This window comes from Mytilus californianus, unplaced genomic scaffold, assembly GCF_021869535.1.
Source record: "Mytilus californianus isolate M0D057914Y unplaced genomic scaffold, xbMytCali1.0.p SCAF_8, whole genome shotgun sequence".
NCBI lineage: Eukaryota > Metazoa > Mollusca > Bivalvia > Mytilida > Mytilidae > Mytilus > Mytilus californianus.
In genome coordinates, this window is record NW_026262734.1 from 66194549 (window position 1) to 66218319 (window position 23771).

The 23771-nt window shown below is 31.8% G+C and overlaps 2 protein-coding genes across 3 annotated transcripts in view; one reads left to right on the forward strand and one right to left on the reverse strand.

Moving 5' to 3' along the window:
- The window catches only part of LOC127711733 (E3 ubiquitin-protein ligase CHFR-like), a 48034-nt gene extending 34149 nt beyond the window's left edge, over positions 1–13885 (reverse strand). The window contains exons 1-3 of the mRNA XM_052217842.1: positions 13719–13885; positions 1876–1972; positions 360–408 (exon numbers count right to left, since the gene is read on the reverse strand). Of these exons, the coding sequence (XP_052073802.1) occupies positions 360–408; positions 1876–1972; positions 13719–13818 (246 nt within the window). The 5' untranslated portion in view covers positions 13819–13885. The remainder of the gene's footprint in view (positions 1–359; positions 409–1875; positions 1973–13718) is intronic.
- Positions 13886–14349: 464 nt separating this feature from the next.
- Positions 14350–23771, forward strand: part of LOC127711734 (myosin-2 heavy chain-like) — a 54113-nt gene continuing 44691 nt past the window's right edge. For both annotated transcript variants that reach the window (XM_052217843.1, XM_052217844.1), the window contains exons 1-4: positions 14350–14419; positions 20885–21128; positions 21817–21987; positions 23629–23700. In XM_052217843.1, the coding sequence (XP_052073803.1) occupies positions 14413–14419; positions 20885–21128; positions 21817–21987; positions 23629–23700 (494 nt within the window). In that variant the 5' untranslated portion in view covers positions 14350–14412. The remainder of the gene's footprint in view (positions 14420–20884; positions 21129–21816; positions 21988–23628; positions 23701–23771) is intronic.

Sequence of the window (23771 nt, forward strand, 5' to 3'; positions counted from 1 at the left end):
TTTCTCGTTTTAATTGTTTGGATTTGAAATTTCAGGGTGTTTATAGCTTGCTGTGTGGTAATGGTTTTGAATATTGTTGAAGGCTATACGGTGACCTATGGATTCTGTCATTTGGTCTTTGGTGGACAGATGTCAGTATAGTGTACATCAAGACCCATTGGTGGCCTTAGGCTGTTGTCTGCTCTATGGTCGGGTTGTTGTCTCTTTGACACATTCCCCATTTCCATTCTCAATTTTATCAATATCTGGTACACACATGTTTATTGTGATAGATTATAATTTTAATACATATTGATTTACATTGCAATATCATTATTTCATTGTTGCTTTATTGTTTCACATTCACTGTTTATACTTACATTTCCTTTTGAAATCTTCACTTTCAGATTTAGTAGTGTTCCATTGGTGCTTAAATTATAAATAAAATCAAACTACTTAAATCAATATTATTTTCAAAGAATTTTCTAAATTTGTATTTTATTTTAGAATCTGTTGATCAGAAGAAAAAAAGAAAAAAATTTATTAATGCAAATTCATGAAATGCAGTATGTTAATACAATACATGATGTACAAAGGTTCATAACTGTTATATATGTACTGGTCCTGTTAAATTTTTGTCAATAATAAATTCACTCATACCTGGGTCTTTGCATGGGAAATAAACACATTTATATTAAAACCAGTTGTTGGCATGATACGGGTTATGTTCTACTCATATATTTTATGATGGTATGATACTAAACCCCTAATGGGAGGGATTGTGCTTGATTTTCATATGATGAAGAAATAATCTTTCAATCAGTTTAATTGAACTGGAGCTGGCATGTCAGTAACTGCTAGTAGTCCTTTGTTAATTTATGTATCATTGTCATTTTGCTTAGTTTCTTTTGTATTGCTGTATGTTTGTTTTTTCTACATTGGCTAGAGGTATAGGGGGAGGGTTGAGATCTCACAAAACATGTTTAACCCCGCCGCATTTTTGCGCCTGTCCCAAGTCAGGAGCCTCTGGCCTTTGTTAGTCTTGTATGATTTTTAATTTTAGTTCATTTATATGTTATGGAGTTTAGTATGACGTCCATTATCACTGAACTAGAACATTTTTGTTTAGGGGCCAGCTGAAGCACGCCTCTGGGTGCAGGATTTTCTCGCTGTGTTGAAGACCCATTGGTGGCCTTCAGCTGTTTTCTGCTCTTTGGTCGGGTTGTTGTCTCTTTGACACATTCACCATTTCCATTCTCAATTTTATGTCATCAATTTTTTAAATTTGTAATGACTCTGAATTTTGATAGGATTCATCTTGCAATGTTTAAATAAATCTTACATTTTTTTTAAAGTCATATGAAACTTCAAACCTAAAAAAAGGTTGAATATGTTTTATATACTTGAATGACTAAGTTTTACTATCAAACAAGTGTATGTGAATTTTTTTGCAAAAGAAAATCCTTTTTATTATCAAAATCTTCATAAATGTACTGCTTACTATACAGTATGTTTTATGCTTATTGTTGTGGCTGTACAGACATTGTTTTTTTATCTTTGACGTCAGGATGTCTCATCAATCACACCACATCTCCATAATTTTACATTGAAAGTTCATAAGGGGAACGAAGGAACCAAACTTTTAATCTTATGACCATCAATAAAAACAATTTATTCTGGAGAAATAAATTTGGACTGGAACTAGCAGCCTGATGTTGGTTCTTCATCTCTGTCTGGAAAATCTGGCATGTTCAAATCATTGTGAAAGATCATCCTGAATATGCATGAACTATTGGATACTAGACATTAAGCAAACAACAATCAATAGGTCATCTAACTAAAGGAAGATTTATGTTGTTTTTTGCATTCATTTTGTTATCAATAGTTCATACATACCTTGAATCACAGAGCCAGACAGTACCACTCTCATCTTTGTGTATACAACAATGTCTACTGGATACTAGCTTGTTGTCAGTATATGGTAAATCACAGTCTTAATATAAACATAAAATTATCATAAATGATATGATGATGGATAGCTGTTAAATGTACAGTGTCAAATTAAATGGATATTCAGGACAAAACATATTATGATATGAATATATGAACTCTGCTTTTTACTAGGCCAACATGCTTAGCTGAATTGTTAATGTGGTAGTTCACAAGGTAACAACATGTCACTCTTCACTTTATTCTGACTCCAGGCCCACCAGTCTTTCCCCTCAATGTGACATGTATATTCTCAGCAAGTGCTTGGTGGAGAATTAATATAATAATAGAAGCAACATTGTCAAAGGTTTTTTTTTTGTTAATTTGTTTATGTTTTTGTCATTGTTTGTTGTAAAGCATTTTCAATTGTTGATAATTTAAGCACATTTTCAATTGTTGATAATTTAAGCACATTTTCAATTGTTGATGATTTAAGCACAAGTTTCATTTCTTGTCAAGACATTTGCTTTTTATTTCAATATATAAAATTACAATATTACAAGCAACAGTGAACCAACGCCTGGTAAATCTTTGGTACGATAGTGGATACCTCAGGTAAAATTAAAATGTTTAATATTATTCAGATGTTCACATCTGGAGATAACAAAAACCGAAGAAAAATGTATGACTAAATAAACAAATATATAATTCAGATGATTCTGCGTCTTTCAATACATGTTTTGTTAAAATCCATCCATAAATGCCTTCAAAATAATTTAGGGCTGTTCCATAAAAACATATATGGGACCCAGGGAAGGCAACTTAAATTTGCCACTATGGGTGGGTGCGAAATATTGTGTTTGACGGGTTTTTAATTATGCAGGACTCTAAAATCACTTCTATGGGTGGTCACTCCGTTTTCAAAGTGCCTTCCCTGGGTACCATGTATGTTTTAATGGAACAGCCCTTATTGAAAAACGTAGTTTTAAATAAAATATATAGCAAAAAATTGTAAGTGAAGATTACTTTAGCTTTGTCCAAATAATTATGACACCTTGAAAGGATATTTTAAATTGTTGCTGGGAAGCCTATAATACCCTACGACTTGATGAAAACTAAAGCTATTTTTTTCAGCTGGATTTTGAGAGAAAATTTTGCTCTCAACTTCGAGACCCAATTTTGCCATGAAATTTTCACTAATGGCTGGAAATATTGGCCTATATATACAAATTCTTACTTTTTGTGTGCTTGTTGGTGCAAAATATTTCCAGAAATTTCGAAAAGTAATTATAAAATAAGTTACAATTCCATCCCATGTCTATGACCTACTTCTGTTTTGAAATGGTTTCCCAGATTTCCCAAGACCCTTCACTTTTGCAGAGTAGAAAATAATTTTTCAAACCAAACGTGGTAAAATTTGACGGACTCATGTTACCTGATAACATCGATCAAACATTCTGGAAATTCAGGTCTGTCAAATATGCAGAGATCAAAATGTGAAATATTTTCTGTTACTTTTTATCTTCAACTCATTAAATTTTTCCTACTTAGTCCTTAGAAAAAAAGTCACAAAAAATTAAAGCCTGTCTGTATCTTTAGCATTATAAAAAAAATTCAAATGAAAATGCTACAATATACAATATATATACAAATGACACTGCATGAGCATAGTAATTAATTTGTATCTCACAAAAAATGCAAAATGATAAAATTATTATCACATACACTGATACACAAAAAAAAAATTAACTTCATTGCTACTGATAAATGTAATAAGTTTCTAAACTAATGAATAATAGACAATGATAAAAAAAATCCATTTCAATGAGGGATTTAGAGAGGGATACATGTAAGAACTATTTACCTGTACAGAATAGTTTTGATGTAGGATGTCATTTAAACACCTGACTGCTCAACAGACACACAACAAGATAAATATTATTGCATCTCACCAGGTAACAAGGTAAGCAAACTAGAGGCTCTAAAGAGTTTGTGTTGCTCATCTTGGTCTTAGTGCATATTCAACAAAGGACACTCTCCAACATTGTAGACGAGAATAGAATTCATGACAAAAATCTGTTTTGTTGAACTTATTTTGCTGATCATTTAGTCTGTTTAAATTCTCTCTATCTTCTTTAGTTTTTGCTCAAAACACAAAACAGGGTAAATCAAAGTGATGGAAATCACTCATGGAAAGATTGGATGAGTAGTTTGAATAATTTCAAATCATATTTAGGTATATGGTGTGGACATAAAAGAACATTAACAAGCATTCTGAGAGTATTCCATGGCAATACCAAAGTCCCCTACCGGTTAAAAATTCATTGTACTGGAACAATATGCTAACTTGATCTATAACTTGTCATGGTGTAAACTATATAACAAATATCAAGTCAATATCTTCAAGCATGACGAAAAAAAGTGTGGAAAACTTATTATTTTAGTGAATTTTCTAAGTCCAAGAACCATAGCTCTGCACAAAATCATCATCAGAACGGAAATTCAAACTTGATCTGTAACTTGTTATGATAAAACTATATATACCAATTATCAAATCCATATCTTCAAGTGAAGAAAAAAAGTGAGGAAAACTGATTATTTGAGTGAATTTTCTAAGTCCAAACACCATAACTCTGCACAAAATCATCAGACTGGAACAAAATTCGAACTTGATCTGTAACTTGTCATGATAAAACTATATACCAATTATCAAATCCATATCTTCAAGTGACGAAAAAAAGTGAGGAAAACTGATTATTTGAGTGAATTTTCTAAACCCAAACACCATAACTCTGCACAAAATCATCAGACCTGAACAAAATTTGAACTTGATCTGTAACTTCCCCTACAGAAAAAAAGTTGAGGGCCATGTGGCGGACAGTTGAGGGCTAGCTGTTTTAAGCAAAATAGTTGAGGGCTAGGTGTTGAGCATCTTAGCTCAACTCAAACCTGGCCAAGCACTGTATGTTTGATAGATGTCGCTCAACTGGCCCTCAACTGAAGCTGGTCATTAAGTTGATGAAAAGTTGAGCAATTGATCTTTGGTTTTCATATAGTTGAGCAAAAGTTGAGCATTCAGACTTTGAATTTTTTGTAGTTGAGGAAAAGTTGAGCATTCAGACTTTGATTTTTTTTGTAGTTGAGGAAAAGTTGAGCAATTGATCTTTGGTTTAACTTTTCATATAGTTGAGCAAAAGTTGAGCAATTAGAAATATGAGCTGGTGATATAAATGTTATGTGCCATCTGGTTTCCATTTATCTCTGTGTATAATGCAAGTAGACAGGAAGTACTATTATAAATGTACACAGAGTTTGAGGCCAAATTAAGGGAAGCACATCTTTTTATACATTTTTCTGTATTTTAACTTAACTATAACTCATAACATAAAGATAAATTAAAAAAACAAACAGTATTTTTTTTATTATAAGATATATCAAATATTCATGATTTAGGTAATTAACAGTTATTATTAGGGGCAAATTTCAAAGGGATCACACTGTCAAAATACCCTAAACAACCTCAAACATTTAAAATTTTAACTGGGCTTGAGCATGCACATGGCAAGCAAAGATATCTTCTAGCTATCATGAATAAAATATGAATTTTACAATTGATGTAGATCAAAAAGTTACAAATAACTGTATTGACATTGAATAGTGCAGTGTATTCTTCTGATGACATGACTCTTGGATTTAGGAAGATTGATGTTTTAACACATATTTATGGAAACATCTTTTGGTAAGTACATTGGATTAGAATTTCCACCATTTTGAATAAGTGTATATGCTCTTTTAGTTCAAAATAGTGATATTTAAAGTGTCTTCTTAACTTTTTAGAGTGAAGAAAAATTTTAGACAATATATTTATGCATTAATTTATATATTATCAAAATGTGTAAGACAGGAGACATATTTATTTTATTATTAAGACAATTTGTTTTAGAAAGTATTATACTAATAAAATAAGAATATTCTAATATAATGAATTTGGTATAAAACTAGAGATCTGGGGTATGACTGCAAATACAAATGACAGATAAATATATATAATTTTTTTTTTCTGGTTGAACAACACTTTCTGTTTTGAGTATTTCAATATATATCTAAATACTTCTCCTTGCATAAAGATTAATATGGCTGCAGGATTAACTAGATTTTATTTACTAGATAATAACCTTTAAAAAGCAAGGATAAAGCCGTCATGTAGTCTGTTGTGTGTTAAGATCTTTCAGCAGTATTTTGGCTATATAAAATACACAATTTAAATTTATTTTTTCTACAATGTGTAGTCATCGGTTTGCAATGACCAGATACATGTAATGCTCAACTTTTAAAGACCTGGTCCTCAACTATTGGCCACCTAGCCCTCAACTTTTAATGACCTGGCCCTCAACTATTGGCCACCTAGCCCTCAACTTTTAATGACCTGGTCCTCAACTGTTGGCCAGGTAGCCCTCAACTCTAATTGCTCAACTGTTGGACACCTAGCCCTCAACTATGATATTTTCTCAACCTTGCTCAACTAATTTGCATAAAGTTGAGCATTTGATAGTTGAGGGCTACCTAATTTGCATGGCAAAAATCCAGGTAGCCCTCAACTGGCCCTGAACTATTTGCTCAACTGATGGCCAGCTAGCCCTCAACTGGACCTCAACTGTTTGTTCAACTGGCGGCCAGTTGAGCAATGCAGTTGGCCATCCTATCATTTTTTCTGTATGGGTTGTCATGATAAAACTATATACCAATTATCAAATCAATATCTTTAAGCATGACGAAAAAAAAGTGAGGAAACCTGATTATTTGAGTGAATTTTCTAAGTCCAAGGACCATAACTCTGCACAAAATCATCAGACTGGAACAAAATTCGAACTTGATCTGTAACTTGTCATGATAAAACTATATACCAATTATCAAATCAATATCTTCAAGCATAATGAAAAAAAGTGTGGAAAACTGATTTCCCGGACTGACGGATGGACAGACAGACAGACAGATGAAGTGCAAACCTACAGTCCCCTTCGACTTCGTCGGTAGGGGACTAATAAAGCACTATTGCTGACAATTAACTGCAGGTCTTTAGAAGGAAGAGCACTTTTCCAGTAGATAAAATGAGCTAAATGTGAATCAAATTGAATGATAGGGGGCCTTTAATTTGCACACCAATTTCATTTAAATTGCAGTTTATATCTTAACCAAATAATGTTCCCTGTTACATGTTTCACCTTTTACATTTTACCTTTTGAAACAAAAACAAAATCTTCTAAGAAAGTTTATCAATTATCCTTGTAAGACATAGGAACAACAGATAGACTTGAAGCTAAGAACTTTATTGTGTCAAAAAAATAATCTTAAAAGGTTGTTTTGGGGAATTTTGTAAGTTGAAACATAGGTATACTATTTTTCTCCTCTGAGAATTGCTTATTGATTCTGAAAACAATTATCTTGATTATATGACATTGAAGATTAAAAGTTGTAGAGTGTATTTTAATCAATTTAAAATTTAAATATTTTACAGCAAAGGGAATTGAAAATGTACTTTTCCAACTTAAACAAATTAAAAAAACTTATTTTATTGAAATGTGGATTCTTTCTTGATTGCAAAAATATATATACACTTTTTATATTCAAATGACTAAAATTGTGAACAGACATTTGATGGGAAATAAACTAAAAAAAAATTGGTTTGTTCTAATTAAGAGTTTAAAAATGTTACAAACTGTTTCAAGCCAATTACTGATAAAAAAATAAGTGAACTAACCTAAATTGTTGATTAATTACAGATGATTATTTCAGATTTATCAAGTAAATTATAGGCCTTACTTGAATACCTTTTATATATTTATATTCAGATTTCATATTTTTTTTTTTTGAAAAAAAAATCTTGTTTATCCTTAATTAATCATTTATCTTTCAGACATAATTTACAGATCACTTTATGTAGTGTAATTCAAAAGTAATAGGCAATGAATAAATCTATCCTTTCTATATATCAAACATCTAATATATAAATTTGTGTATTTAATTATGAGGTCAAATATTTTGTGTATTGAGAGTGTATTGAGATGTATATCATGTATATTGAAGGGTCTGTAATATTATGTAAGACTGAGGTTGATTAGTTATGTGGTCAATATGATTGGCATTTAAGAAGGTGGAGCAATATTGTTAGTAAGTCCCCACCTTGTTTCTACATGAGAATTATAGGGAATTACTGTAAATTCAAAAATTATTGCGAGGTTTTTATTATTGCGACAGAGTTGTAAACGCAATAATTTAAACTCGCATTTTGAAATATTTTATATGAACTTAACAGGGTTTTTCTCAAAATCGTAAAAATTAAAATCGCATTCAAGTCTAAAATGACAAAATCGCAATAATAAATGCACGCAATAATTTCTGAATTTACAGTATATTTCAGTGTGTATACATTTTGTTGATTAAGTACCTAACCTGTGCTTAGTTACTTGTTGCTAGGGAGGCCAGTGCCTTAGGAAAGATGTAGAACAAGTTCCAATCTTTCCAAAAAAAACCTCATTTAAGGGCAATCACTCCTACAAAGAGTGACAGTCTACTAACTATATTGGCAAAATTTGACTTGTAAGTAGATCTTGACTTGCTGATCATTTTTGTGATTTAAAGTTTCTATCTTAGCTTACTATTATGATTTTTAAGCTTAATACAAGGCAAAAACGTAAAAAATTGGTAAAAATCGTCATCAAAGGGCAAAAACTCTAATAAGGAGTCAACTGATGATTTTGACCATAGAACTTGACTTGTTGATCATTCTTCCAATTTGAAGTGTCTCTTCATTTATTATAGTTTTCAAGATAATGGGCAAAAATGCGCTCCGCCTGGAGCAGCTGGATACGACCATAGAGGTCGAACTCTGAACAGTTGGGGCAAGTATTGACACAATATTCAATCTTGATACAGCTCTGAATTTGGATAGTGATGAAATATTTGGCACATTATAGATTTCTGACACAGAATAAATGTAGTCAGATAACTTAAAAATTTGAAATGGGACATTTAATCTACTTAATGATCCAATATCCAAAATCTAATTCCATGGTTAGATTCAGCATATAAAAAAAAAAAAAACATAAATTCAAACAAAGTTCAATTTTGGACCCTTTGGACCTTAATATGGGCTAATTTGAAAACAGGGCCCAAAATTAAAAATCTGAATGCACAGTTAGGTTCAGTGTATAGAACCACAAGAATTCAGTTTTTGATGATATCAAACAAGGTCTAATTTTGGACCCTTTAAACCTCAATGTAGACCTATTTAAAAATGTCCAAATATCCAATATAGTAATACATGGTAAAAACCTCAAACAATTCAAGATTTTAAATTAATCCTCATTGAAATTGGTTAAAAGATTTGTATTTATTTTCAACATGTTCAATTGAAGATTTCTTGCTGTTGTGCAATACTTTGCTGTTGCGCAATACTTAGTAAATCTGTACAAACTAAATATAATAATTTACACACCCTGTTTGGTGTGTATCTCCTGCCATATCAGTATTTGTTGTTTCTTTATACAGATCAGAAATAATTTATGTTAGAACCAGCTTAGCCAGTATTAGAAAAGTCTTGTTTTTGGCCCCTATTTGACCTCTAGTTTCGTAATGATTAAAGCCAAAACCCACAAATTGACCCAAACCTTCTGTGTGTGGTATGGAACCTTGTGGTACAATTTCATAGAGATCCATTGATTGATCAATACTTAAGTATTGGTCCGGAAACCAGACAAACCTTGTTCCTCCCCCCTTTTGCCCCTTATTCCTAAACGGTTTGAGCTATAACCCCCAAAGTCAAACCCAACCTTCCCTTTGAGGTTTGGAACCTTGTGTTTCAATTTCATAGAGATCCATAGACTAATACTTAAGTAATTGTCCATTAACCAGAAAAACCTTCCCCCCCCTTTTTTGCCCCTAATTCCTGATCGGTTTGGGCCATAACCCCCAAAGTCAATCCCAACCTCCCCTTTGTGGTATGGAACCTTGTGGTACAATTTCATAGAGATCCATACACTTATACACAAGTTATTGTCTGGAAACTAGAAAAAAAATGCCTTTTTTGGCCCTTTTTTTACCCTGTTTCCTAAACAATTGGGACCAAACCCCCCAAAATCAATCCCAACCTTCCCTTTGTGCTATTGAACCTTGTGATTAAATTTCATAGAGATCCATTCATTTATACTAAAGTTATTGTCCAGAAACCAAATGTCATCGGACGACGACGATGTGATAGCAATATATGAACGCAAATTTTTTGCAGTCGTATAAAAATGAAAAAAATGGTAAAATTTGTAATTTAAGGGAAATAACTCCTAGAAGTTGTCTGACAGTTTTGACGTATGTGATCAATTGGTAGAGCTCAACATTCTGAACATTTTAGTTCCTGTTAGATTTTCTTCATTTATAACGGTTTTCAAAATAATACACAAAACTTGCATATTACCCCTATGTTCTATTTTTAGCCATGTCCTCCATCTTGGTTGGCAGGCGGGACACATTTTTCAAACTAGGTACCCCAATAACATGAATAATGAATGTAGTTTCATAGGAGAAGATTTTTGTAAAAGTTAAGGACGACAGACAACAGACTCCATGTGATGAGAAAAGCTTACTTGGCCTTTTGGGCCAGGTGAGCTAAAAAGTGGTAAATACTAGTATTGACCATGCATGCGGGAAATGCCAGTAAATACAGGGAAATACTTGTTGATTGAAATTTTGAGTGGACATTACTATCAATGACTATAAAAACCGCTCTCTACCTGGTCAATTACTGATTTTAATGAAATAATGAAAGAGTTATAGTCATTTTAAATGTTCTTATTTCCTATTTTTATTGTAAATTCTTAATAAACAGTGATTTACAATGATTTATTAGTACAAAATATTAAAGTAAAAGATAAATACTGTTTGTCTCTGCCATTTTTTATGTCTCACAGTTGAATAACTTTAAGACAGCAAATATTTCATTGTTTTTAAAAAGGAGTCTTCAAAAATCACTTTTATCATTTTTATTACTTTCAACCCATGTTTCAGTCTTCACGATAAACTTTTGAATCTAATGAGCGAAGCTAAACTTATGAAAAATGTTAGTTTGATTCTAGTGGTCTGAAGAGATGATATTTACAGGCCTGACAGCAGGTTTACAAGCCTGGGATGGTGGGCCTGTGGTTGAGCGTGTAGACTAATGTATTGTCAACATTTATTGGAGGCTGTTGGTTTAGTTATTAAATTTTCACACCTAGCATGCCAGGTGATAGGTAGTAAAGACACCTGTTACTTCATTTTCCTGTATAAACCATACATTTTCAATAAACAAATGATAAAAAATATCTTGAAATTATAAATGATGAAATAATTGATATGTCAATGTTTTTAATAATTATCTAGTATGCAAAAAAGACTTATACCATTTACTAGTTATGTTTGAATAATATATTCTTGATGAATTTCCTGATGTCTTGTACAACGACCGGCCACACAACTACACATCAAATCAGTTGTGAAGAACTTAAGCAAACACATAAGTTTCCTTTCAGTTATATAAAGTTACATATTTTAAGATTATATTTATACTAGATTTATCATGTTTATGGATTTATTCTAAATGCTTTTGGATTTTCTTTAACCTGCAAAATATGAATGTCTATATAGCTAATGGGTGTAGCTAACTACCAACATGAAGGTCCTAACCAGAAAATAGAAGGTCTTCATTCTTGCATTTGTTTTATTTAGAATGATTATTATTTTAAAATGACTGTTTGATTGTAATTTTGTAAGCTGATTGAGTATAATTATGATGCCTTTGATCTCACTGATTTTTGTCTTTGATAGACTACATGGACTAGCTTGGAATGAGTAAAAACAGCAATGTACGAATTGTAAAACATGAAAGGGATTTTTTTTCTCATGCAGCTTGGCTTCTTTGATCTCAAGTTTGTTTTGACACATTTCCTATATCTGTGCTCTTTAAAATAATAGTGTAAGGACATACATTTTGTAACTATAAGTGTGGATGGGGTTTACAAAATAGAGAATAATGAGCAAAAAAATTAAGAATAGAGAAAAATGAGCAAAAAATATAAAGAATAGAGAATAGTGGATTGCTAAAATATAAAAAAATAACTGCAACAATTTATATATAAAGAAATTGGTAAAAACATACTGATTACAGAAAAAAAACAATGTCCATTATTTTTAAGGGAAAAAATAATTAGCGAAAAAATTAAAGAATACAGAAATCAAGGACCACCACCCCCTTCCATACCCTCATAAATTGTCTGTGATGCCAAGTTCGAATTGGATCTTATTATAACTGTTAATGATTGTTAAGAATTGTTAAAATATATCAATAAAGATAAATACATGCAGATATTATAACATTCAGTTGTTTTATATTGAATACCTTGTATTCCTGGTATCATACGGTGCAAATGGAAGGAAAGTAATTATTTGGTAGCATCAATACAACATATAAATTCAGTGAAATTTTCAACAAACTTTAACATGCTCTTCAAATATATAAACATTATCATGATTATATTATATACAACACTTAAAACAAAACAAAAATGAAAAAGAAAAAAAAATCAGAGCGAACAAGCATAGGGCAAACGGCCCCAGGGCGAACAATAGGATGAACGTGAATCAGGGCAAACAGAACTGGATTCATAATGTCTATAGACTATACATTTCAGAAGCCTGTTGATCAGTGGTTGTCGTTTGTTGGTGACTTGGTGTGGTTCATAGGTGTTTTTCGTTTCTGGTTTTTTATATAAATTAGACCTTTCGTTTTCCTGTTTGACATGTTTGAATTGTTTTACACTAGTAATTTTGGGCCCCTTTATAGCTTGCTGTTCAGTGTGAGCCTATGCTCCGTGTTGAAGTCTGTACTTTGACCTAATATGAGGCAGTTGTTACCTGTGAAAGGGGACGAAGTCTGTATACATTATTTTTTTTAATTCAAGCATATTTGATATTTTAACTTCAGAATCTGTTGAAAAAGAAACAAAAATACGAAAAGGTTTTCGATGTTGGTCATGTTATTTGGGATTTTAGTTGTGACGTCATTTTTAATGTAAACAAAGAAACACTATCATCATGATCATCAGCTGGTAACGTTTTTTTTTTTCATTAAACATGTGAAAGAATAATTAAACTGAAATTGCTATTGTGCTCCTTCCTATATCATGTATATTATACTAGACTGATTAATATATATTTTACTCAAAGTCTCGTTACAATCGAGACCTGAAGGAGGAGAGATTTCTGCACTAATACGGGAAAATAAAAAATTTAGAAAATTAAAAGTTAACGATTTTGAGTTCATTAGTAGATTGATTTTTAAATTTTTTTTTTATTTTTCTACTGTAATTGGGGACTTTGTCCCCATATAATTGTTAACTTTTTAAACATTGTGACTTGGATGAGGGTAAGAATGCCCTCTACCGTCAGGCGTCAAACGGTCATTTTCAGCAAAATTGGTTTAAATCTTACTGTGATTCTTCAGACGTCTCAAAAAATTATCGTTACTGTAATTTTTGGAAAAAATTAATGTGATTTGGCAAAATTAGTCGATTTTTTTATCTTATCGTCTTAAAGAAAGTGTACATTTTATCGTCATGCACCAAAAACTACCGTTAACCTGATTTGGCAAAATTTTTAAAAGTTATTCGTCATGAAGGTACCCCCATTACGACCCTCTTGGATGGAGAGCTGTCTCATTGGCACTCATACCACGTCTTTTTATTTATATGTATATAATATAATTTCTTGTTTAATGTTCACACCTTTTGCCCTTCCGATGGTAAATGAGTCTGACATTAGCATTATTGGTTCAGTGTCAATATCTGTCAAGCTGACAAGTTGTCCCCACGCTTCTGCATCCATGCTAAAATATGATTGACCTAAAATTGTACTAATGTTTGGTTGAAGAAAAAAATGCAAATTTTGTAACCGGAAGTTTTTCTATGATTGTAAAATGAGGTCAATTCCGTAAATAAAATGATAAGTTTGAAATCCGGACTGTTAACAACGGGTTTATTATTATTATTATTTAATTTACCCCCAACCTAATGTTTTTGTCCCCTTTTTGAAATTCTGATGAACCGAATGGCTTGGCAGCAAGTCGGTGCTGCAAATATGAATATGCACTGATACGAAAATGAGTTATTTTAAGATAGTTTTAGAGGCGTGAGAAATGTTTTAATTAAAAGTAACTGAAATCAGGGATATATATCGTCCTACAAAAAGATATCTTATACCACTATATCATACGTCTAGAATTTGCGTTTTCGTGTACAATATTGAGAAGAAGACGAGTAGTTTTATACATCGAAAATAAGATTAGGCGAAATTTACATGTTTATACAGGTGTTTAAAAAAGCCAATATATATTATCTATTTTAAGGTGTACATATCGCCTGATTTGGCATTGACAACTGAACAAGGAAGTAAAAATCATTGGTATCAATATTTGTCGAAATGGATGGTAAGTTAATTATGCCATACACGGATCTATTCGAAATTTACTCATGAATTACATGTGCATTCTGTATGATAAGATAAGATAAGATAAGAATTTTATTAATCTAATCAAGAACCCATAAAGGGCATCATTTACAACAATATTAAGCACAATATGATTGGAAAAAAGAAAAACTATATCCTAATATAATACTATCATATATTGGACAGGATCAGGATCAGAGCCTAACACATCATGTGTCTTACATAACATTAACAATAATTGCATAATAATTTTATATATTTTGTATCCACCTGGATCTTATTTCTAAACACTTAATTATATAATTGCCTAGGCACATAAGAGTTGGTAAATGCTCATTTGTGAACAGCCAGAAATATTTTTTATCCTTGGGTAATTCTTTAAAATTATTACAAAAACTGTTTACTTTATCCCATAATAATTTTCTCTGTTCGTTATATAAAGGACAACTTACTGTGAAATGGGTCTCATCTTCAATAGAATTTGATCCATGTGATAGGCAGTGATGACATAGACGCTGACTTCTCTCTATGTATTTTTTACTATACCTATCTTTCTCAATTTTAAGATCATGTGCACTTATTCTCAATTTACATATAGCTCTTCTTATATTAAAATCTTTAATTGATAAATAAGCCTCCTTTACGAAGTCAGTCTTGAGGTTGAAATAATTTTCTAATTTACTATTACCTTGTGATAAGGTATCAGATCTTTTGACCCCCCAAAATGTTTTAAAACTGTTACAAAGTTTACATTTTACAAATTTAATTAATCTATTGAGCTTTGTATTCAAATTTTGTATATCAAGTGATTGAAGGACATATCTCATAGATATGTCCTTCAATCTATGAAGGACATATCTATGATGTATGTATAGGCCTATGTGCCTGTCCCTAGTCAGGAGCCTGTAATTCAGTGGTTGTCGTTTGTTTATGTGTTACATATTTGTTTTTCGTTCATTTTTTGTACATAAATTAGGCCGTTAGTTTTCTCTTTTGAATTGTTTTACATTGTCATTTCGGGGCCTGTTATAGCTGACTGTGCGGTATGGGCCTTTGTCACTCATTGTTGAAGGCCGTACGGCGACCAATAGTTGTTAATTTCTGTGTCATTTGGTCTCTTGTGGAGAGTTGTCTCATTGGCAATCATACCACATCATCTTTTTTTATATGTGCTTACACCTTATACGTATTAAAAAAAACCTTATAAGTTACGAGGCAAGTTACTTGAATTCTCCTCTCGGATATATATCCGTGATGACCCTTTCCATAATAAAGTTTTATTGTTTTTGTTTCGCATACATAATATTGTAGTGTCACGTCCTACTTTGGCTGGCACCTATATAGGTTGATTGATTACTAATTAGCCACGATTATATATCTAACGATCAGTGGCAAGTATTTAAAAATGTTCATTCAGTTCGAAAACATACTTATTCAATAGAACCAGTTACTTATGTTATATTTATCTTTTTAATACTGGTTTATGAAATTATAAAAAAAAATCTGAAACAATCTATATGCAAATAAATTGTACTTTAATATACACACATTAAAAAAAAACAAATGTTCTCATTTAAATTTAGTAACTGCGAAATTTGGTAATCAAAAATAAAAAAAATAAAAAAATATAAAAGAATTAGAATAAAAGGTTTCTTTTTCTTCGCTAAAATATGCAGTAAAAAAGTATTACGTCAAAATGTATATGAAAACAGAAAACAATAAAACATTTTTTTTAATTAGAATCAATGATCATTTTAACATTTAAACTTATGACCAGTGTAATTAACTTGCAGTTTTATTTTCAATTCTTGAAACGGAAATTCTGTTTATCTGATTTGTCAAAATGACAAGTGTGCATACATTTTATTGTTACAAATCAACAAAACTTACCACCAAAGCTCATTATAACTCATTATGTAGAAACCACACAACCATTAATATCTGTGTGTGAATATCTGTACACAGATGTTCGATACCATAGGTCGTAAATAAAGGCAACAGTAGTATACCGATGTTCGAAATTCATAAATCGATTGAGAAAAAAAACAAATCCGGGTTACAAACTAAAACTGAGGGAAACACATCAAATATAAGAGGAGAACTACGACACAACAGAAACACAACATTAAAATGTAACACACACAGAAACGAACTATAATATAACAATGGCCATTTTCCTGACTTGGTACAGGACGTGAAATCTTGACCATTAAACTTTCACTTGTTTATCTAACGGATACTTCCAAGAGCACGACAGATTACAACTGTCAAATTTGCTCAAGTGAACACTTGCGATGCATAAATTGTAGCTTTAAATAAACATACATGTTTGAAAGTGATGACAATAGCAGAGACCCGTGACTCTTAATTAATTTCAAATAAAAATAAGTAATATATTCTCACGCACTCACAGAATTACTCATTAATGCTCCGTTCTTCTTCTTCTCCTTCTTTAGGTTTTCAGTATAGTCCTTCATTATCTGAAGATTATATACTGTTTTGCGCTGCGTGGCCTATATATATTTACAAGAACACAAAAATAATTGAAAATGAATTTGGAGTGCGTAAACAAAATTTTAAATTGTGATTAAAACTATGTACATAGGCTAATAATGAGTTAAATGAATTTGTGGAGAACAGTTGGTGTAAGCTGTTCTCTGAAAGTGTCGACTGTGGTTACAGCGACTGTGTGGACTGGTAGTAAATACCACTGAGTAATGGTGTACGGAAAAACTGAAAATTTATATGTATCTTTTTTGGTGGAAATGTGTCTGAAAGTGAAACTATGATTTTTGCGGGTTCTACTGTCTGATGGTATGAGAATAGCAGATGGGATTGCTACGATTTGATGTATTATTTTGTAGAACATTATCAATCTTGTGCGTAGTCTTCTTTCTTGTAGCGTGGGCCAGTTTAGTGAGTTTATCATGTCTGTAGGACTACTGATGTTATGGTACCTGTTACAGACATATCTGGCAGCTCGTCTTTGGACCATCTCGATTTTAGAGGTTTGTTCAACTGTGTGAGGGTCCCATACTGAACATGAATATTCAAGCTTAGGAAGAACTAGTGCCAGATATGCCTGGGTTTTGATGTTCTGACATGATGTTTTTAAATTTCTTTTTAAGAAGCATAAAGATTTGTTTCTATTAGCCATGTTAGCTATGATGTTGTCAGTATGTTTTTACCATTTTAATTTTGCTTGTAGTGTAATGCCCAGATATTTAGCTGAAGAGACTAGTTCAAGTTTGTGATTGTGAAGGATATAGTCATGTTTAAACTGTTTTTTTTTGTGATACTGTAAGGACTGTGCATTTGTCTGGATGGAAAGCCATCAACCAGTCTTGCTCCCACCTAGCAGCTGCAACTAAATCTAACTGGAGTGCATCACAGTCACTTTGAGATTTGATGGTTTTAAATTTGTAGATGATACTGTCATCGGCAAACAGTCTGAGTTTACTGGATTGTAAGTATTCTGGTAGGTCGTTGGTGTATACCAAGAATAATACTGGGCCCAGAACTGTGCCTTGAGGGACACCTGAGGTGACTGGAGCCAGGTCAGAGGACTCTCCATCCAAGACAACTGTTTGTGTTCTGTCATTTAAGAAGACAGAGACCCAGTTTAGTGATTCATTTTGAATATCATAATAGTTCAGTTTATAGAGAAGTATTTTATGAGGGACTTTATCAAATGCTTTGGCAAAGTCCATTATAATTAAGTCTGTTTGTGTGTTAACGTTGTTGTTGTTATTTGCTGCTGTTATTTGGATGAATGAAATAAGTTGGGTTTCACATGATCGTGACTGACGGAAGCAATGCTGGAGGTTATACAGTATATTGTTCTTTTCAAGGTGGTTGATGATGTGTTTGGTGATGATATGCTCCATAAGTTTACAGGAAATACATGTCAATGATATTGGGCGGTAATTTTCTGGCTTGTATACGTATTTTTCACCATTTTTAAATACTGGTGCTACATTGGCGTGTTTCCATTCTGTTGGTGTTATGCCAGTTTCAAGTGATGTTTTAAAGATTAGTGTAAGAATTGGAGCTGTTTGATCTTTGAGTTCTTTTAATATTCTGCCACTGATGTTATCTGGGCCAGTTGCCTTATGTGGGTTTATGTTGTGTAGAAGTGTCTTGAAACCTGGTAGTGATTTTTCTAGTGGTGTTATTGTGGGGTGTGAGCTTGGACCTTTGTCTAGAATGCTGTTATTTGATTCGGTTGTAAACACTGATTGGAACTGTGTGTCGAGGATGTCTGCCTTTTGCTTTATGTCTGCTATTAACTGTCCTTCTTTTTTCAGGGGAGCTACACCGGTGTTATCGGTGCGCAGTGATTTTTTAAAGGAAAACAGTTTTTTTAGGTTTTGACTGATTGTTACATGGTTGGTCCGGTTCATTTATGGGTAGATCAAATATCATTTTTTCAATATAACCCCAATATGCTACCCTTTGTTCTTTTTGTACTTGTTTTTTCAGATGTTTGTACTTGTCTTCATACTTGATCATGTTGATGTTTTGTTTCATTTTATGATATAATTTATTTTTTTTATTTATCATTTTCCTGAGGTTGTTATGAATCCAAGGTATAGTCTGTTTTTGTATGTAAGGAACTTGTGTGGGATGTTGTTTTCCACTGATTGTGTAAGATTTGTTTTAAATGTGTTACACATATCATTGACATTTGTTTTGTCCTCTCCGTTAACTGAGATTAAAAATTCTTACAACATTCAGTCAAAAATAGATATTAATATATGAAAACATAGGTTATTTCTAGCATAACATCTTTTGCGCTACTCCATCTGTTGTTCAACGTTTAAACACTTAACAAAATCCCGGCCACCAATTTTTGGCCCCTATAACAAAATCTCGGCCACCAATTTTTGGCCACTATTACACGTCATATCTCTTGAATCATTTGATTCCACCCAAACACATTCAAATATAATTCGACACTCAAATAGCAAAAATAACTTTTACAAATAACCTTATCTGCACGATTTATGGATCATCAGTGTAGCGATAAATGAACACAACAGGGGTCCAGTTTAACGCGATGACCAGCCACTGTATACACACTGTTGTGATTTCATTAACCAGTATTAATAAGATAAATATAACTCTTATCCATGTTATCTTCTTATGTTTGAAAATTTACATTGCTGTACAGCAACAGTCAAGACAAAAACGAAGATTATTGATTTCTAGGCCTCTTTCATCTGATATTTTTTATAAACTTATAAACAGTCATGTTAAAATTGATTCTCAAATTCGAGTAATAAGTATGCAAAATAAGAATTTGACACGGTATTATAAGATTTGATTAAAAACTTCCAGACATGCTTTGCATCAGTTTATTAGAGATGTAAAATTAGTGAAGTAAAGCTCTATACACAAATGATTAATAATTTCAGGCCATACTTCTATACTATTTTTTATATGATGATGAAAAATTGTATGTAAATGGAAAACAAAGTACTTCATTCTTAACCAGTTTAGCCGTATCAATTCAATTTATCTGGGCCTTGGTTTTCGAAAGTATCTTCTATCTAGGACTAAGAAATTTGCTAAGATGGTCTTATAGTAACCTATCTCAGTACAAAGAAGTGTATATGGAAGTGTCTTGAAAAGTAAGGATAAATCCGAAACGTAGCGTAAAGTTTGGACGTCAAAATACATGGTCTCAGGATGTGAATCATAAAATTATCTCAATTACGTTTATTTTGAATGAATCATTTGTTGTGTTAAACCTTATCATGCGTTTAAGGTGTCATTACACTATATTTTGTAATGAAATTTATACTTTTAGGCTTGTCAAAGGCAACTTATATATGTATAAAACAAACAAACAAATGAAACGAAAAGAAAAGAAAAAAAAATGATATAAAAAGGTTAAAAACAATCAAAGCTGGCTGTGATAATGAGTAAAAATAACATTCTTTTATTATTATAATAATAACAGTTCTAATTCAGTGCACAAAACTCGAATGAGTGGATACCGGACATTTTTCTGGCCATTTTACTAGTATGAAAAATGTCACCACAGTTTTATTCGAAAGTGAAAGTGTAAAACCTGCCTAACTATATTATTGCAACGATTCAAAATAAAATCTTAAATTCAGTAATAATGTGTTGCTTTTATTGATTGCTACCCAAAAAGCATACGGAAGAATTTATTACGCTGCAAATATGCACATGCACTTCATTTGAACTTTGGTGGATAGTTGTCTCATTGGCATGCAATCATACCACATCTCTTTATTTTTATAGCAAGTCTGTTATAAGATATATGAACTTATAGAACACAATTTAGTATACTTTCGAAAACCAGGGGCCTGAGTTTTAGGACATATATATGTATGAATTTCCTTTGAGTATGTATAGATTTGTAACTTTTAATATATTAAATAAACTTGATTTTAGATGTGACCATATTTTCTAGATAAAATCCAACCGGCTGAGAGAGACAAAATAATCCTAGAATTATTTAGGGATTCATTTATTCATGTTGCTAAATGTGTTAAAGAGGAACTTGTTCTACCAGAAATTCAACCAAAGTTTCCAGATTTAGAAGATGAAGATAAAAAAACGTTATGTGAAGACGAGAAATACATTGATTTCAAAAAGAAAAGAGATGCACTTGTGACTCGATGGGGTCAGCACATAAAATGCGCGAAAAAAGCAAAGTTTGTATTTTATAGTTGCGAGCAACTGTTTACATATGGTAACTGTTTCAATAGATGTTGATGGGCATGTATAGACAGTACAATATACTTCTGATTAAGAATAGACTGAGTTCAAAAATGCACGCGTTATAGTTTAATTCTTTTTACAAGGGAAATAAGTAAATGAAATAAAACATAATGAAAGAAAATGGAGAAAAAAAATTCCAATTATTTGTATTCTTTAGTGATCACTTTGTTTTATAATTTAAAGTTTAAAACATGGTAATTACCACGTAGATTTGAGAGTAGCAGGTGCAGAACTACCCTCCTATATCTCTCTTTTTATAAGACAGTAGGCTAACTTGTCCCTTTAAACTGGAACTTTTTCAGACTTTATTTTAAAACCTTAAAAATCTACATTAAGATAAAGCATAAGCAAACGAATCAGTATGCTCGGACACTTTCCTATTAATTGAGCTGCGAAATAGTCATATATGATAAGTTGATATTCATAATATATAGAATAATACCAGTTGTTATTGTATAAGCGTACATCTATTTCTTGAATATGAAATATTACCACTGCCTATTTTTTATTTTACCAGTCTCCTATAAAGTTCACAAAATTGATCTGAGCTAACAAGACCAAATAATCACATCGCATTATTTTAAAGACCTCTTGCAATGCGTTCATTTATATCATTTACAGTGCAAAAGCTCATGAATGTCAACAAGTCTTAAAAAGAATTTGGAACATACGGAAGAAATTTAAGATAAACATAGAATCTATAGAACTTCCTACAGATGAGCAACAGAATATTTATTTGGAACATTTAAAAGTTCTTTTGGCCATGGAACAGCAGCTTAAATTCGAAAATTTGTGAGTACACATTGTAATAAAACTTGATATTCTTTGACTCGTATATCAGTTATAAATGCTGCTTATAAATTCGATACATATACGTATTCTGTGTTGTATTTTTGATGTACTGAAGGTACACAAATTGAAAGGATCCAAAAACACTGACCAATAACAGAATTCTATGCTCCTTTGTCAGGGAGATTTTCGTGTCTTTTCCATGATATTTCGAATATTGGCTCTATTTTTATGAAACCCAATCCAATCGTATAGCATTTAAATGAAGTTCAAAAGTATACTACTTACTGTACATTTGATTATTATAGACTGTTTAATCGAAATAACTTCAAGATAAAATAGTACTTAATATTTTCTGTCTGTTACATTTCATATCAGAACTCAAGTTCTTTATTATTTCACCATGTACACGTGTCGGTGAATTTGTTGCACGGATTTCTGTGGTTGTTGAGAAGTAGTTATCTTGTAATTAAAATATTTGAAGACCCAAAATAACAACTTTTCCTATCTTGCTAGTACGGCTATTAAGTTTTAAAAATGTTATACTAGGTGCCATTGAATTAAATTTGAATTTGTAAGATGCAAAGTGTAAATGTTGCATGGATTTCTGTGGTAACGCTCAGAAGTATCTGGTAGTTTGACTATATCATTAAATTGATGATCCAACATAACAACTCTTCCAGTCTTGCTTGTACGGCCGTCCGCCGATTAGTAGATCACGACAAAATCCTGCCTTTGAAATACACTGTTGAAGAACTCTGCGCCTTCTAGCCAGACGACTATTTTTTGCTTAATTCTATACTCTGATCAAATATAATCTAGGAGCGTATTATAACTCAATTGAAAGCGCAACTGTTGATTGGGATTAATATCTAATCACAGTCATGTTTATTTTCATTAATTGTACATGCCTTATTAGATGTACATTTTCAATATTCATTTTATTTTCTGTCTCTCAATTTTTTGTTTTTAGTGGGAACATGTAAATGCAAATTTTAATTTCCAGTTCTAATCGTCCATTGTTCGTATGTTTTCTCATTTGTCCGTTTTCCCCAGAATGTAGGACTAAAGCAAACGAGACCAAATGTTGGAGTCCATTTAAAATATGCAAAAAAAAATCAATCTTTTTAATGACAGGACTGAGTAAAAATCAAAGTAGCAGGAAATGGTATCTTGTTAGTTAGTTAAAAATGGTTGTATAATTGATACTTATTGACTAATCAATAAGGCCGCCCTACATGCGATTACGTTTTATATCAGCGCCAATGGAAAACATTTAGACAATTCTTCACGAGTATTGCTTAAACGAAGGAAAGAAGGATGTCAAAAAATTCCACAATATACAGACGAATATTTCAAATGCAATTTAGTATTTTTGTACAGAAGGGGATTTTCGTAAATTTTAAAGTTGTGTGGCATTTTCCTTGAAATTGAATCTGTGCGATATAAAAAAAACAGTTTTGGGATATTTGTTACTGTCAAATCTCTAAGACTGACGGTTTAGAGGGTCTGGATTTTCGATACATTTTCCCTGACGTAGTGTGGAAAATCAAAGATCTGTCATAGAATGATGAATAGATTTTATTTGATAATGCCATCAAGTCAAAATGAAATTATAAATTTTTGAATTAAATATAATTCCAGTGAACAGAATAAACTACGAACTCAGACCACAGATGGACAAACACCAACGGCCTCCAAAGAACATATGGAAGAGTAAGTGTAACCAACTACAAATATCATAATAACATTGCATTGCGTGAAATAAAAAAAAAAGAAGTCATGAA